Raw genomic sequence first — 13,112 nt, 5'->3', positions numbered from 1 at the left:
AACTAGGCTGGTTGACTTATTTTATACCAGGCTAGTTGACTTATTTAACTAGGCTGGTTGACTTATTTTATACCAGGCTAGTTGACTTATTTAACTAGGCTGGTTGACTTATTTTATACCAGGCTAGTTGACTTATTTAATGTAGGCTGAATTCCCCTTTACTCTATGTGTATCATATGTATCATGTATCAAAATAAGGTTGAACAATGAAATTGCACTTTTAACCTCAAAGCTCTTATTTTCAATACATGCATTAATGGGGATCTAAAACTACAGAAGAATACGGTGTTTCAAAACGTTACAAATCAAACACATGGAAAAAAGGCGACACCTTGTAGTTGTGACTCACTCCTATCACCCTTCTAATACGTTTACAAAATTACCCTTTGTTAGAACACTATTTCTTACAAGCGTCCAACCTTATGGCATTTGCAAATATATAGCTCTGTGCAACTGTTTGCCTTGTTAGTACATCTACAATATTACCCTTTGTGGATCACTACTTCTTGGTGTCCAACCTTATGGCTTTTCTTGCAAATATATCTCTTGATGCAACTTTGCCTTTTTAGTGGTGAGTTGAAACTTTACACAGATGCCGTCATTCCTGGTGCTGTTGTTTGATGAGCGTTGACTTGATCACGGGCGCCATCTTGTGGTTTTACACCGTAGTCCATCCCACGCGCTGCTCCTTGACGGAGGCTTTGAGATGAACACCGGCGGCGCCATCTTGCTTCCACTTGACTTAGCGTAGACAGTTAACACTTTAACTGCCGAAAACGCGGACGCCGTAACTCGTCTTTGATATAAATATTTCAAAAATCTGTGATCGGAATCATATTTCCCCTCTGCAGCCTTGACACACAGTTCTGATCTCCTCTCAATCCTCTAGCGGTTCAAGAGCGCCATCTGGTGGCCGATCGGCAGATCGAAACCGGATGTCAACCTTTAACCCGGCAGGACTCACTCCATATGTGGTCCGGGCACTCGCTAATGTTAGAGAGACTCAGTCTTCACACAGTGAACATCGATCGGTGGAAATAACTCGAAAAAACAACATGATTTGGACGTATATACTATTATACAACCCGGAAATAGATCGGGTATTTCGACATCCCATAATGGAAAACTGTCTACTCCACGCTGATCGGCCAACGGCCCGAGGAGACTGGGGTGAGTTTTAGCGTGTAGTATTACCGTGTTCGATATAAACTGCTATGATGAACATATGACCCACATTAGATGAATGGTATAACGTTGCCCACGGAATTATAAACGCCCCCTCGCCCATCCGGTCAACATCAGATGACGTGTAGTAACTTCCAGAACCACATCCAGTTGAAATTTATTATCTGGCACAGATCGCTATCAAACTGTATTTCATCATCAATATAATGCATTTGGGGCTATAAATCACGTTCTGGAGAAAGCTGCAGAAAGAGATGAAAACATACTTGTACTTTAGACCATATTTTAGTATGAATATGTGAATGAAAAAGTTTAACGTTCATACACCCTGAACAATACATATAGGACATTGAATGGGCCCTAATAATGGCAATCTAGCAATAGAATTTAAAAAGTTATAGCCCTGCAAAGAAGGGGAACTTCTCCATAGACAAATAGAGCTGGCAAGGGATGGTATATCATGAATTTAACCGCGGCAGTTAAAGTGTTAAGATTTTACTGTCCTGCTCCATAAGATTTTACTGTGACATCCTCGGCACGACGCAAAACACAAGCTGATTTCTTGGACTGATTTTAATGAAGAAGCTTGATCCAACCTCATCCAAACCGTCAAATCTTATTGGCCAGTATATGAGAACATCGATGCGTTACTGTAGCATGTCTTCTGTCAGTTTCTTGGAAGATTGTCTTGTTACGTTGGCTTGATGGATTGTTCTTTACTTATTAGAATGCCAGGTAAGTCCATTACCACTCAAGTTCATGTTCCAACGCAAGAGAGAGAAGCCGGAAACACGTCACCGGATACCAGGTGTGTCAACTCTCGTGAGATGTGGTAATTGCACAAATAAAATAGAAAAACAGTGCGCCACTAATATATATCTTATATAAAACAAATAAGAAATACATTGAAAAGCAATTGAGTGTATTATTACTATTATACAAAATAAGCATATAAATTGTAAACATAAATAACTATATTAACCAACTGTTAACCATAGCTGCAGCTGCAGTTACAAGAGATCTGGGCCAACATTTACAAAAAAATTATCAAACTCCTCCACTACCTCATGCATGTTGGTTATTTCCGTTCCATTTACCGAAAAATGATCAATATAGCCTGGTTTGTTATTTGATTTTCCAATTATTGTGTTTATAATTTTCCAACAGGAAGCGCTTTGCGATCTCAAAATGACACATACACGACTCACGACTTGCGACTCAGTGCATGTGTGTGTGTTCCTGTGGGTCGCTCAACGCATGTGTGTGTGTGTTAATCTGATGACAAATAAAGACTTATACTTGTATTTATATGTATACGTACTGTATAGTGCGAAAAAAATCGTTCCAGCAAAGTAGGCATACTGAACGACTGGCTGCGCGCTTGTCAAGAACCAATCGCGGCGCGCAGTATACTGATATATATAATGCCGCTGATCCATGATGCTCTCTCCTTTCAGAGAGAGATGACAGGTGACAGATCCGGTATTTCCGAAGCTAAGCTACAGAGCAGTGGGAATAATGCGGAAGCGGTTTCCCTGTCCCAGACTCTCCCTCTCTCTATCTCTCCAACCTGCATTTTACACACAATTGCAGCCGCTCACACAGCGCACACGCGCACTCACGTCCCCGACTCTCCCTCTCTCTATCTCTCCAACCCAGGCACGTGCACACATAGAGGCCAAGGGGTGCTTGAGCACCTGCCTTTTTGAGCCTCATCAAAAAAGTGCCCTTTTTTTCTTTATTTTATTTTTTTTTATTTTTTTCGTTACGCATATAGTCTGCCCTTCCAACTGAAAAATGTCAGGATAGAATCAAAATATTAGGTAAAGAGAGAGAGATGCCCCATATTCCATTGCAGTTTGCACGGCCTCCTCAGCGCGCCTCTCCGCAGACCTATATATGTTATGCATAGCGTGGGTGGTGATGATGATGATGATACCGCTGTGGCGCATACAGTTGAATGCTGGTATTACACTCATTGAGGGACACGAAGAAGTCAAGTCCGATGGGATTTGGGAATCTCAAATACAAATCGGGATTGGAATAAAAAATGCATTTCTATTAAACAATACCGATCGATCTAGCTATCTATCTAAAATAGCCAGGGGTGTAAAAAGTACCCAGAAATTATACTTAAGTGAAAGTATGGGTACCGTCTCAAAATCTTACTCAAGTAAAAGTCAGAATATCTGGCTAAAAACACACTTGAGTAAAAGTAAAAAAGTTTCTACTTTTAAATGTACTTAAGTACTAAAAAGTTAAAGTAAAAAAAAATGTACTGTATTAATAACGTTAACGTTAGTTCGGCCAGAGAAACTAATTATACTAATAAAAATTGTTGTACCTGTGAGATTTGTACTTTGTACTTGCATTTTAAATGTAAGGAGTAAAAAAGTATGTTTTTTCTCTGAAATGTAATTGAGTAAAAGTACAAGTATACAAACCTAATAATACTTGAGTAAAGTACAAATGCCCAAAAGCAGTACTACAGTAAGTATTGTAACGAAGTACAATTACTCAAGTACTTTACACCCCTGAAAATAGCCCCGGATTAACCAGTCGGCTGTTTGGTCACAAGTCTGACAGCCTGGGGGATGCAGTGAAAACTGTCCAAATAAAGTGAGGAATGCAGAGTAGAAGTGCCGACCTGTCGAACAAAGGTGATGGGTTTAATCCCTGTCCTGTGAGGATCACCTGAGCTGACGTCAATCACCTCCTGGAATGGTTTCTCTACTCCCTGGAGAAAGCAGACAGTAATACAATACAACTGAAGTCTACAGTGCATCTTCACGAGTTCCAACTATATAGGGCTGGGTATTGAACATTTTAAATACAGATACCATAAGGTTCTATTTATTTTTTTTTATTATTATTCAAGCATGGTGCAGGTAGGCTTCTACAAATGTTTGCTGGTGAGGGAAGGTCCTTCAAGGTAAATGGCTAAAATACCTTTGTATTGATTTGTCAAAGAATGAATTCATGTTGGATACAAAAAACGCTGCTAGTGATCGGCTGTGATTTTTTTTTGTCAATTAAACTATTGAACAATGCCACTGACCCTTAGCTGCCAGAGAGGTACTTCTCTTGCTGACTTGTTCTTCACTATTTGTAAATCGCTTTGGATAAAAGCGTCAGCTATGTAATGTAAATGTAAAATGTAATTCAATTTAAATGAGTTCGATTTCCAAAACCAATGCTGGTTTAATTATAGATATCCTCCCTACCGAAACAACTAGTAATGTGAAGTGAACAAACGTAACAGTGAATTAAACTGATTGAGGTACTGCTTGATTGATATACAGTATATATCAACATCAATCATATATATTGATGACTTACCTGTGTGATCTGGTGTGTAATGTGAGAGACCAGCCTCTGTAGGTCTCTCTGTGGCGAGGCTCGGATCCCTCTCACCCTGGGGTTCACCTGTTGCAGGGAACTCATCCTCCACTTGACCGATATAGTTTAATGTAGATTTAATCCTCCACTCAGATGTCGATCAAGAAACAAGACACCCGTTATGATCCAAGAAGCGATGTCACACACAACCGCATGAGATTCTGATGGAAAATACTGTCCTGGCATTCGACACGCTGACTGATCAGCAAGCAGCAGCACCCTTTGGTCAAACCAGCTTCCACTGGGCATTCTGGAAATACTGTAGTTAATGTTTTACCACGGGATAAATGTTTACCTTGAAGTGGGAATTAAAGTTTGAGCATCGGTGTAGATTTAGGGGGGGGGGGGGGGGGGTTGCAGGGGAATACAATATAGCTAATATGAAAGACAACCCCCTCCCCAAGAGAGGTAAAAAAAATAAGGGGGTAAAAACAATTATATATCCTTCCCTCAGACTGTCCGAGACTCTCCCTCACTCTCCACCTTTGAATCCTGACTCGACTTCAAGATGGCGGCCGTGCAATAGGCCAGGGGTTCCCAAGGTCGGGGGGGGCAGCAGCGCAATAGTTAGATAACCTAGGTGGGGAACAACCAGGAGATCACTGCAACTCACACAAGTTGGAGAACTATCTCTCTCCCTCTCTCGCTCTCTCTCTTGCTCTCACACACACACACACAAAGGGAGCCGCATGTGATTGGTGGAGGCGGGACCCTTACAAAAAACTGTTGTTGCTAATCATTGACACATGCTAGCCTGTAATAATCCCCCCCAGAAAAATCTACTTTGTATTTGATATATTGCAAATATATGCCATCACACACACTGGCATTTAAAGGGTTATAATTATAAAATTAATATGTGGTGTTATGATCAGGGCTGAAGTTGAATAAAAGATTGTATTATTTTCAATCTGACATTACAAAAAAACTGAAAATCCATCAAAATCAGTGTTGTTTGTGATGCCATCACAAACACTGGCATTTAAAGGGTACAAATAAATAAATGCCTGCACCAGAATGCAGGAAATGAAGTCTTTGTAACAAGAAATGTCCTGGTGGGGGACCCCCAGACCCCCTGCTTAAAAAGTGGCCTGACTGGGGCTATATTTTGCACTATATTTCCTGGCCTGAATGATTTCCCCAGTCCGGCCCTGGTTAAAAGCCTCCAATGCTTATTAGCTACGTGGTGCACCACCCTGGCGCCCGATAAATTTGATACATTTAACCGTTGTGGCTCCCTAGAACTGCTGACACTCACTGGGCTTAAGAGATGAAATTATCAAAGCCATATAATTTTAACTGTTTATGATTTTTTTAAAAAATCCCCCATGATTAACATTAATAGCCTAATCTCAAGATATCTGTAACAAATTACAAATATTTCTGAATTTTAACCACTTATATTCGTGTTCGTTTGATACCAAGTCCGTTTTTATTGAAAAAAAACAGAGAAACGGCCATATTCATCATATATCTATACATTTTTGACACCACATTACAGCGTGTGAAAACTCGACAAAATCCCTGTGAATAAGAATCTGCCATTATAAAAAAGAAAGGTTGACTAATTCGGTCAGAAATAGCGGAGACGCTAAACGTTAGTAAGCTCTGATTATTATTATTATATTCTGCGGGCGAGCACTACTCGATCTCCCGGTATTATTCTGAACACAGCTCGCTGTCGGCCGAGCACCAGAGCACTTCCGCGTATGGAGCTCTAGTGATAGTATCGCATAGAAGCGGGGGCCGGCCTGGGGGGCTCGTATTTCCGCCTGTGACATGCGATAGGGGAGAGGGAGCGGAGGAGAGGTGGAGGATGTGGTTTTTTTGGAGCTGAGCGCTCTCTCGCACCCCCCCCCCCCCCCCCCCCCCCCCCGGAGCAGTCTGGTGCCCTGCACCGCCTCCTGCCTGCTTAGTAGCCAGCAAAGTGGGCTGTAGAGCAATTGCACCACTGTGTGTTCTAAATCGTTAACAGCATCATGCCTCAAAAGCTTGATCCCTGACAGTGTGTAAAGACATTGCATTTGATAATTCTATCTAGAATTGAACGAATGAGTGCAGATTAAAAAATGTGTTTTAACATGGAAGTGGAGCTGATGAAAATGGACGCCAGGGACAAGTGTGTACCCCTATATGACTAACTTTTTTTTTAGAGCGTTTCAAATCATAATCTTTTGACATAATGAAAATATATGTAAAATGAAGATATGGTCCCAATTTCATGAAATAATAATAAACACAGACACCGCTGTGCTCACACACACACACACAAAAAGTCAAGAAAGACAGAAACGGTACCAGGGACGCACAAGGGTTTTAAGACTTTTTAATACCCCGCAGATACCCTGTTTTTTATTTCCAAATGTCAGCCATTTTGGAAGTTAAACTTTTTGCTCTAGCACCTCTGGTTTGACACTGTAATTCCCTCACCTAGGCTACACACAGCATGCGCTACTGTACTCGTCGCCTAACTTGCGTCTATTTTTCTTTATTTCATACCGTCTTCTGTCTGACTTACAACATCTAAACCATGCCTGTTCTAGTTCATTGCTGGGTTAAGTACTTCTATTCTATTCACATATATGCTACTACATGTATCTATTGCTATGCATCACAAACACGCAAACTGTCTAACGCCTGTCCCCGTCCCCGAGACTTGTTTAAAGAAGACGTGTCCGGCCCATGGGGACATTAACGTGTATTTTCAGGCCTTACAAATAGATTTTATTTGATTTACCCACTATATCTCATAATTGAAATAATGGCATTGGGGAAACAGGCTTTTACACAAAAGAGCTTTATTAAATGGAAACTTGCACAGGGGTTGTAATGGCAGAGTAATAATACTGAACAGTTAGCGTAGATACAGAGAAGCGCGACTTGAACGGAACAGCGTGACACACGTGGGATGGGCAGAGGGAGGCTGCACCTTTTGTGATAGAAGTTCCTGCCCGGCTCACCGCTGTGTCGGGTGACGGTGAAAGAAGATATCGAGACGGAGGTCCAGGTACACAATATATCCACTTCTACATTATGTTACAGTATCTTCAGTCTGGAGTTCGTTATCATTTGTCTATTATGTTCTTCCGTCTATTATAACAGGATGGACCCCTGTGTGATAAATAAAACAAGTTATATACAAGGAGAAATGAAGACGGTGGGGGGGGGGGGGGGGGGGGGGGGGGGCTACAGAGGAAAAGATGTGGAAAAGAGACAGGGGGCGTCTATTAAAGATTTGAAGCCATGCGGTGGGTAGAAGTTGCTTAGAGCAGATCCAAGACCAGTTGTACCATTTCCTTTTGATTAGAGTCGTTCTATGGAAACTGATCCAGGATGTGTTATTGTCTGAAGCGAGGAGTGAGATCTTTAGACAGAGCTGGCAGGTAAGAGGGTACCTTGCTAGTTCCTGTGATAGCCCTTGTTTTGGTGTGTGTGCGTGTGAGCCCCATTCTAAGGTGATATCTAGGGGGCGCTGTGATAAATACGTGTCTCCTCCTCCACTGTCTTACTCCCCAAACTCACTGCCCCCTCTCGTCTTTGAAGGTAGCCTAATTAAGAGCCCTTGTAAGTATTAAAAGACCTTCTAGGTGCGGTTTGGTTAGGATCTCCTAAACACAGTTTTTGCTATCCCAGGTGAAAACAGGAGATCTAGGAGGTCTAGTTCTATGGCCTGGTTGGTGGGGCAGAGTGCGTCTGTTCACTCCGAAGAAGACCTGGTCTAGGAGGTCTAGGTCTAGGGCCTGGTTGGAGAGGCAGAGTGCGTCTGTTCACTCTGAAGAAGACCTGGTCTAGGAGGTCTAGGGCCTGGTTGGTGGGGGAGACTCTGAAGAAGACGTGGTCTTGATTATGAGGGACAGACTTTAGGCTTCATCCTGCTCCCCCTTTTAAAAATCCCTTGAACCCATTTCATGAGTGGTGGTTCTGGTTGGTACTACCTGACTCGTTTCTGTGGCCACAGGCAAAAGATGGTCCACTGTTCCAGTTATCGAGACACAGTCTCTTGTACACTGAGGTGCTGAAGTCTGACCTACTGTATTGGGTCGACTCCAACCCTCTGCTGTAGTAACTATATCATTACTCTATCAGGGGTATAACGATACATCCATTCAAAAGGCGGCAATCCAATCCAATCAATGCAGTGTACATATATACATCTGTTAATATACTGTAAAACAAAATGTGTTCACAATTCTTGTTTTTTGACCCAGATTAAAATAATGGTGTATTAGTTGTTTTTCCCCCCAGTGTTAAACTCCAACATTTTGGGAAATTAGCTTATTTGCCATCTACCCTGGAGTTAGACAAGAAGATACATACCTTTTTTCTTCTCTGTGCATGCAGTAGGAGTCGGAAGACACGCACTGTTAGCCTAGCTTAGCGTCAGTCACTGGAAGTAGGTTCCTCCATTAGCCTAGTTCCCAACATCGTCCTACTCCTACTGCATGCACAGAGAAGAAACAGGTATGTATCTTCTTGTCTAACTCCAGGATAGATGGCAAATAAGCTAATTTCCCAAAATGTTGGAGTGTTCCTTTAAGCAGAGTCAACTTGATTTTGGTTGTATGAATAAGTGACTTGTGATGGAAATGTTGCAACATGATGTATTGATCAATGTCAAAAATGTATTGAATCGTATCAATCTGTGCGCAGCCTGAATAACTCCAAAGGCTAGATTTGTATATTATCCTATATATATATTTTTTTATTATTATCTTTTTCCCCCTCCTTCTTTTTCCGATTTTTCTCCCATCCCACTGTTAGTTGTTATGCCAATTCACAACCCCCTTCCTGGTTGTTGCGCACTTTCCCCTACTGTTGGTCCGAGAGGCCAAAGACTGTCACATGCTTTCCTCCGACGCATGTGCAGCCAGCCGGCAGCAAACTTGGGCGCGCAGATTCTCACTGGGAGAGTGTAACGTGTGGGAGGCCGCACTACCTCTCACCAGATCCTACCTTCGCTGAGCAGGCGCCCCGACCGAACTGTAGGGGTCGCTGTCCACAACGCCCAGGACCCACCCACGGCTCCCCTCCCCCTAACTCAGCCAAACGAGTTAGTATAGCGATCAGCCCAAGCCAAGGCAATGCTGACTCTCCGGGAGTCGAGACCATCCTATTGTTATTAGTCAGGTTGTGGAAGTGCTGTTTCTGTGTGTCTGTGCATCACGCACTTTGATTATATGCACTTTTACTGTAAATTGTGCCTCTATGCATTATGCACTTTACTATGATATGCACTTTAGGGGATGTTGATATTAACTTTAGCATTTGTCCTTTTATACTGTCTGTGTTTAAAAAAAAAATCTGTACTGTTTCTACTCTGCTCCTGTATTGGATTAGTTGTAGAAACACAGTGTTTGCTCTGTACCTGTATTCCAATGTGGATTCGTCCATACATGGCAAATAAAATCTCTGACTCTGACTCTGACATGTTTCACTGAATCAAATCAAATTGCGGCAAATAGTATCACCGAATAACAGATTGTTGCCTTGTGAATCTAAACCGTACTGTATCGCGGTAAAGCCTGAGGTTTACCCCACTATCCTCTACAGACAAAGTGTCAACATCAAAGGCAGTCTTGTTATTTCCTCGTTGCTCCGTGCGTTCTTCGTTCCCTTTCACATCCAAACATCCGATCTCAGTTCCATCCGTTCCTGAGTTTTCCATGATTGTTTTTATTTTTTTAAATGTATTTATAGTTTAGCTCCTGAGGGATTTTAATCCATGAGATGCTTTTATATTATGTTGCTTACTGTGTTACTTTTTTTAAACAGCGCAGCATAATGCAATAAAACCACACATTATTTTGTGGTAGTGTACAGCATGATTATTCCAGTTATATATTGATTGCGTTCCTTTTGCCGCACGTAGAGCTTTGTTTTCCAGTCTTGTCAGTCACTGCACAGCACACAGGCGGTGTGGGTGGGGAATGTCGAGGCACTGTGTGTCTGGGACAGAGCTAGTGCCCTCTGGTGGGCAGGAGGTTCAGCTGCGCTTGGTTGCCACCTGTAGCCTCAGTTTCTCCTTCTTCTTCTTCTCTGTCAACCTGGGGGGACAGTATTGGAGACACAAATGTTCTATCAAAGATTACCGTATCGATACTTTGAAACGTTTCATTGGTGGCAATTAAATGTTCCAAAGTGTCTAGTCTGACAGAAGGATCATTTCATTCAGAAGCACAGAAGCACACTCAACCTGAAATCTGCAAGCACCATATTGTTGTATGTGTGGTGCAGTGGAGGTTTCTCTATGACAACACGTGAAACACAAATTCACTCATAATTCATAATTATTATTAATTTACATATATATATATATATATATATATATATATATATATATATATATATATAATTATATATTTTTTTAAATTATTATTATTCTTATTTTTTTTATTAGAAATGTTTTCCTCTGGGCTGCAGTCAGTCATGGCTAGCTGTCAATCACTAACTTTCACTGCACAGGCAGTTCTTTTCATTCTATTATCCAATCAAAATAGGCTATTTGAGTCATCTAAGCACTGCCTGTGCAGATTTGCCTCACACCACCCACGAACGCGGGTTGAATGATTGACGACCTTCAAATCCAATCAGAGAGTGCTGCATTGCACACAGTCAAAACAGTCCAGCTGCAGTTCCGTAGGTTAGGTTTAGCTGGGGCCAATCTAAAGTTTCTCAAGTTTCTTTATTAGTTGTCATACAGAAGTACAGAATACTTTTATACAAAATGTAACAGAAAGAAGCATTTTGTATAAAAGTCTGTGGCCTCGTGCAGAGGAAGGTGGTAAATACATATTAGATATTCCAATGTACAGTTTTGCATACCATTGACTCAGAATGGTCTGTTTTATTGAAATCGTCACAGCAGTATAGTTTGTTTATACTTCAGAAGTATGATATTTAGATGGCCGGCTACGTGGCGCAGTGGGCAAGGCGCTCACCACGAATAACAGATCATCTCCCTGTTCGAGCCCAACGCTCCACATTGCTTTCAGTTTAGCTGGTCGTCCGCACTAATACACATTGGCAGTATTAGGGAGAGGGAAACTGATGGATGGGGATCGGGCGTTGTGGACAGCGACTCCTACAGGTTGGTTGGTGCGCCTGCGCAGTAGAATCAGGAAGCGACGGGGGTGGGGCCCCTCCAAAGCCCAGACCCCCGACGCTGAAAGATCGAGCCACGCAGGTGGAAAGATGCGACTGCTGTTACCTCGAGTATCGGAGGGGACTCGTGCTATGTATGACTTAGTCCACATTGCAGCCGGCTTGTGGGAGGCATGAAACAGCGTTCAAAGACAGGGGAGGGTTGAATTGGACGATACGAAATTGGGATGGGAGAAAAATTGAAAATGAGAGAAAAAGTGGATAAAAAATAAATAAATAAAAAGTATGATATTTAAACATGGTCCCCAAAATGAATGGAAGCGAATGAGGAGCCTGACATCTGGGAGGAATGGGGGTGTTGCAGCGTTGGGGATGTTTAAAAAATATAATTTAATATATAATATAATATAATAATTTGTGCTTCACCTAAAAATTTGGTCAGCAGCCTCCAATGGTCTGTTCTCTATCTGATTGGTTGGACTGCCTGTATTTTTTCTGTTTTTCGTTTTGTTCCTGTCTTTTTTGTTTGTTTTCTCTTTCTCTCCCGGGATGTGCCCCGGGCTGATTTTTTTGTAAGATTCTGACCACGATCAGCCAGTATCACCTCTTCCTCTGTTGGCTCGTGTAGTTTCTGCGTTGTGTTTATCTATGGATCTTCTCATACCGGCTGTACATCGTGGTCATTCCCCTTTAATGCCATCCGTAATCATAAGAATGTGACACTTGACAGCATAGTACCTTTCTTGGAAACATTTATTACATAAACAAAAGCCTCGTAATCAGATGTTACCCATCTCGTATTGTCCTCGAAAAGTCTTTGATGGAAACTAAATTCATTATTCTATCGTCTCTTCTGCTTTTAGTCCAATGGTGGTTGAGGCCTCGTCGTTAGCCAAAACCCTTCTTTGTTAGCCGAAGCTAGCCTTCTCGAGGCATAGGAGGGGGGGGAGGCCCCTCCCACCACCCTCTAGTCTCTCTCTCCACGTCTGCTCGTATCAGCCTTGCGTTCTGTTCTAACTTACACCCGGAAGGAAACTCACATTTTAATATGCATCATCATCATCATTATCATCTCGGCATAGCAACGACAGGCCCGCCCCTCTCCTCGTTACTATGTGACGCTCTGTCTTTGACCACAGCTATTTGACCCAGATCACTATAGCAACGGCAATGTTGATATTAACTTACCCCAAACAAACGCTGTAGCTATCAGCTGTTGATGATAACAGCACAGCCTCATCTGCAGGTTGTTAATCAGCTCTTACCACACACTCTCTCTCTGTTATCCTTCTCCTCTGAGATAACTATGAGTAGATGCTGTCATCCACCAATCATTCTATACACTTTATACACTGAAAAACCTCGACATCCTTCACTATTGGTTGAGGGGCGCAATATAAATAAATGTATCATATCATATCACTAAG

General features: G+C 42.0%; 2 protein-coding genes across 2 annotated transcripts in view; both read right to left on the bottom strand.

Annotated features, from left to right (window-relative positions):
* The window catches only part of LOC311223597 (alanine aminotransferase 2-like), a gene marked incomplete at both ends in the record, with an annotated part of 47,899 nt that extends 43,270 nt beyond the window's left edge, over positions 1-4,629 (bottom strand). Inside the window, 2 exons of the mRNA XM_084308374.1 lie at positions 3,833-3,922; positions 4,525-4,629. Of these exons, the coding sequence (XP_084164500.1) occupies positions 3,833-3,922; positions 4,525-4,629 (195 nt within the window). The remainder of the gene's footprint in view (positions 1-3,832; positions 3,923-4,524) is intronic.
* A 2,653-nt stretch (positions 4,630-7,282) lies between these two features.
* The window catches only part of LOC311223958 (1-phosphatidylinositol 4,5-bisphosphate phosphodiesterase gamma-1-like), a 135,669-nt gene continuing 129,839 nt past the window's right edge, over positions 7,283-13,112 (bottom strand). Inside the window, 1 exon segment of the mRNA XM_084308734.1 lies at positions 7,283-10,628. Coding sequence (XP_084164860.1) covers positions 10,568-10,628 — 61 coding nt within the window. The 3' untranslated portion in view covers positions 7,283-10,567.

Source organism: Notolepis coatsorum (assembly GCF_963971535.1).
Source record: "Notolepis coatsorum genome assembly, chromosome: 2".
Lineage (NCBI taxonomy): Eukaryota > Metazoa > Chordata > Actinopteri > Aulopiformes > Paralepididae > Notolepis > Notolepis coatsorum.
Note: the sequence above shows the minus strand (reverse complement) of the source record. Positions and strands in the feature narration are given on the sequence as shown.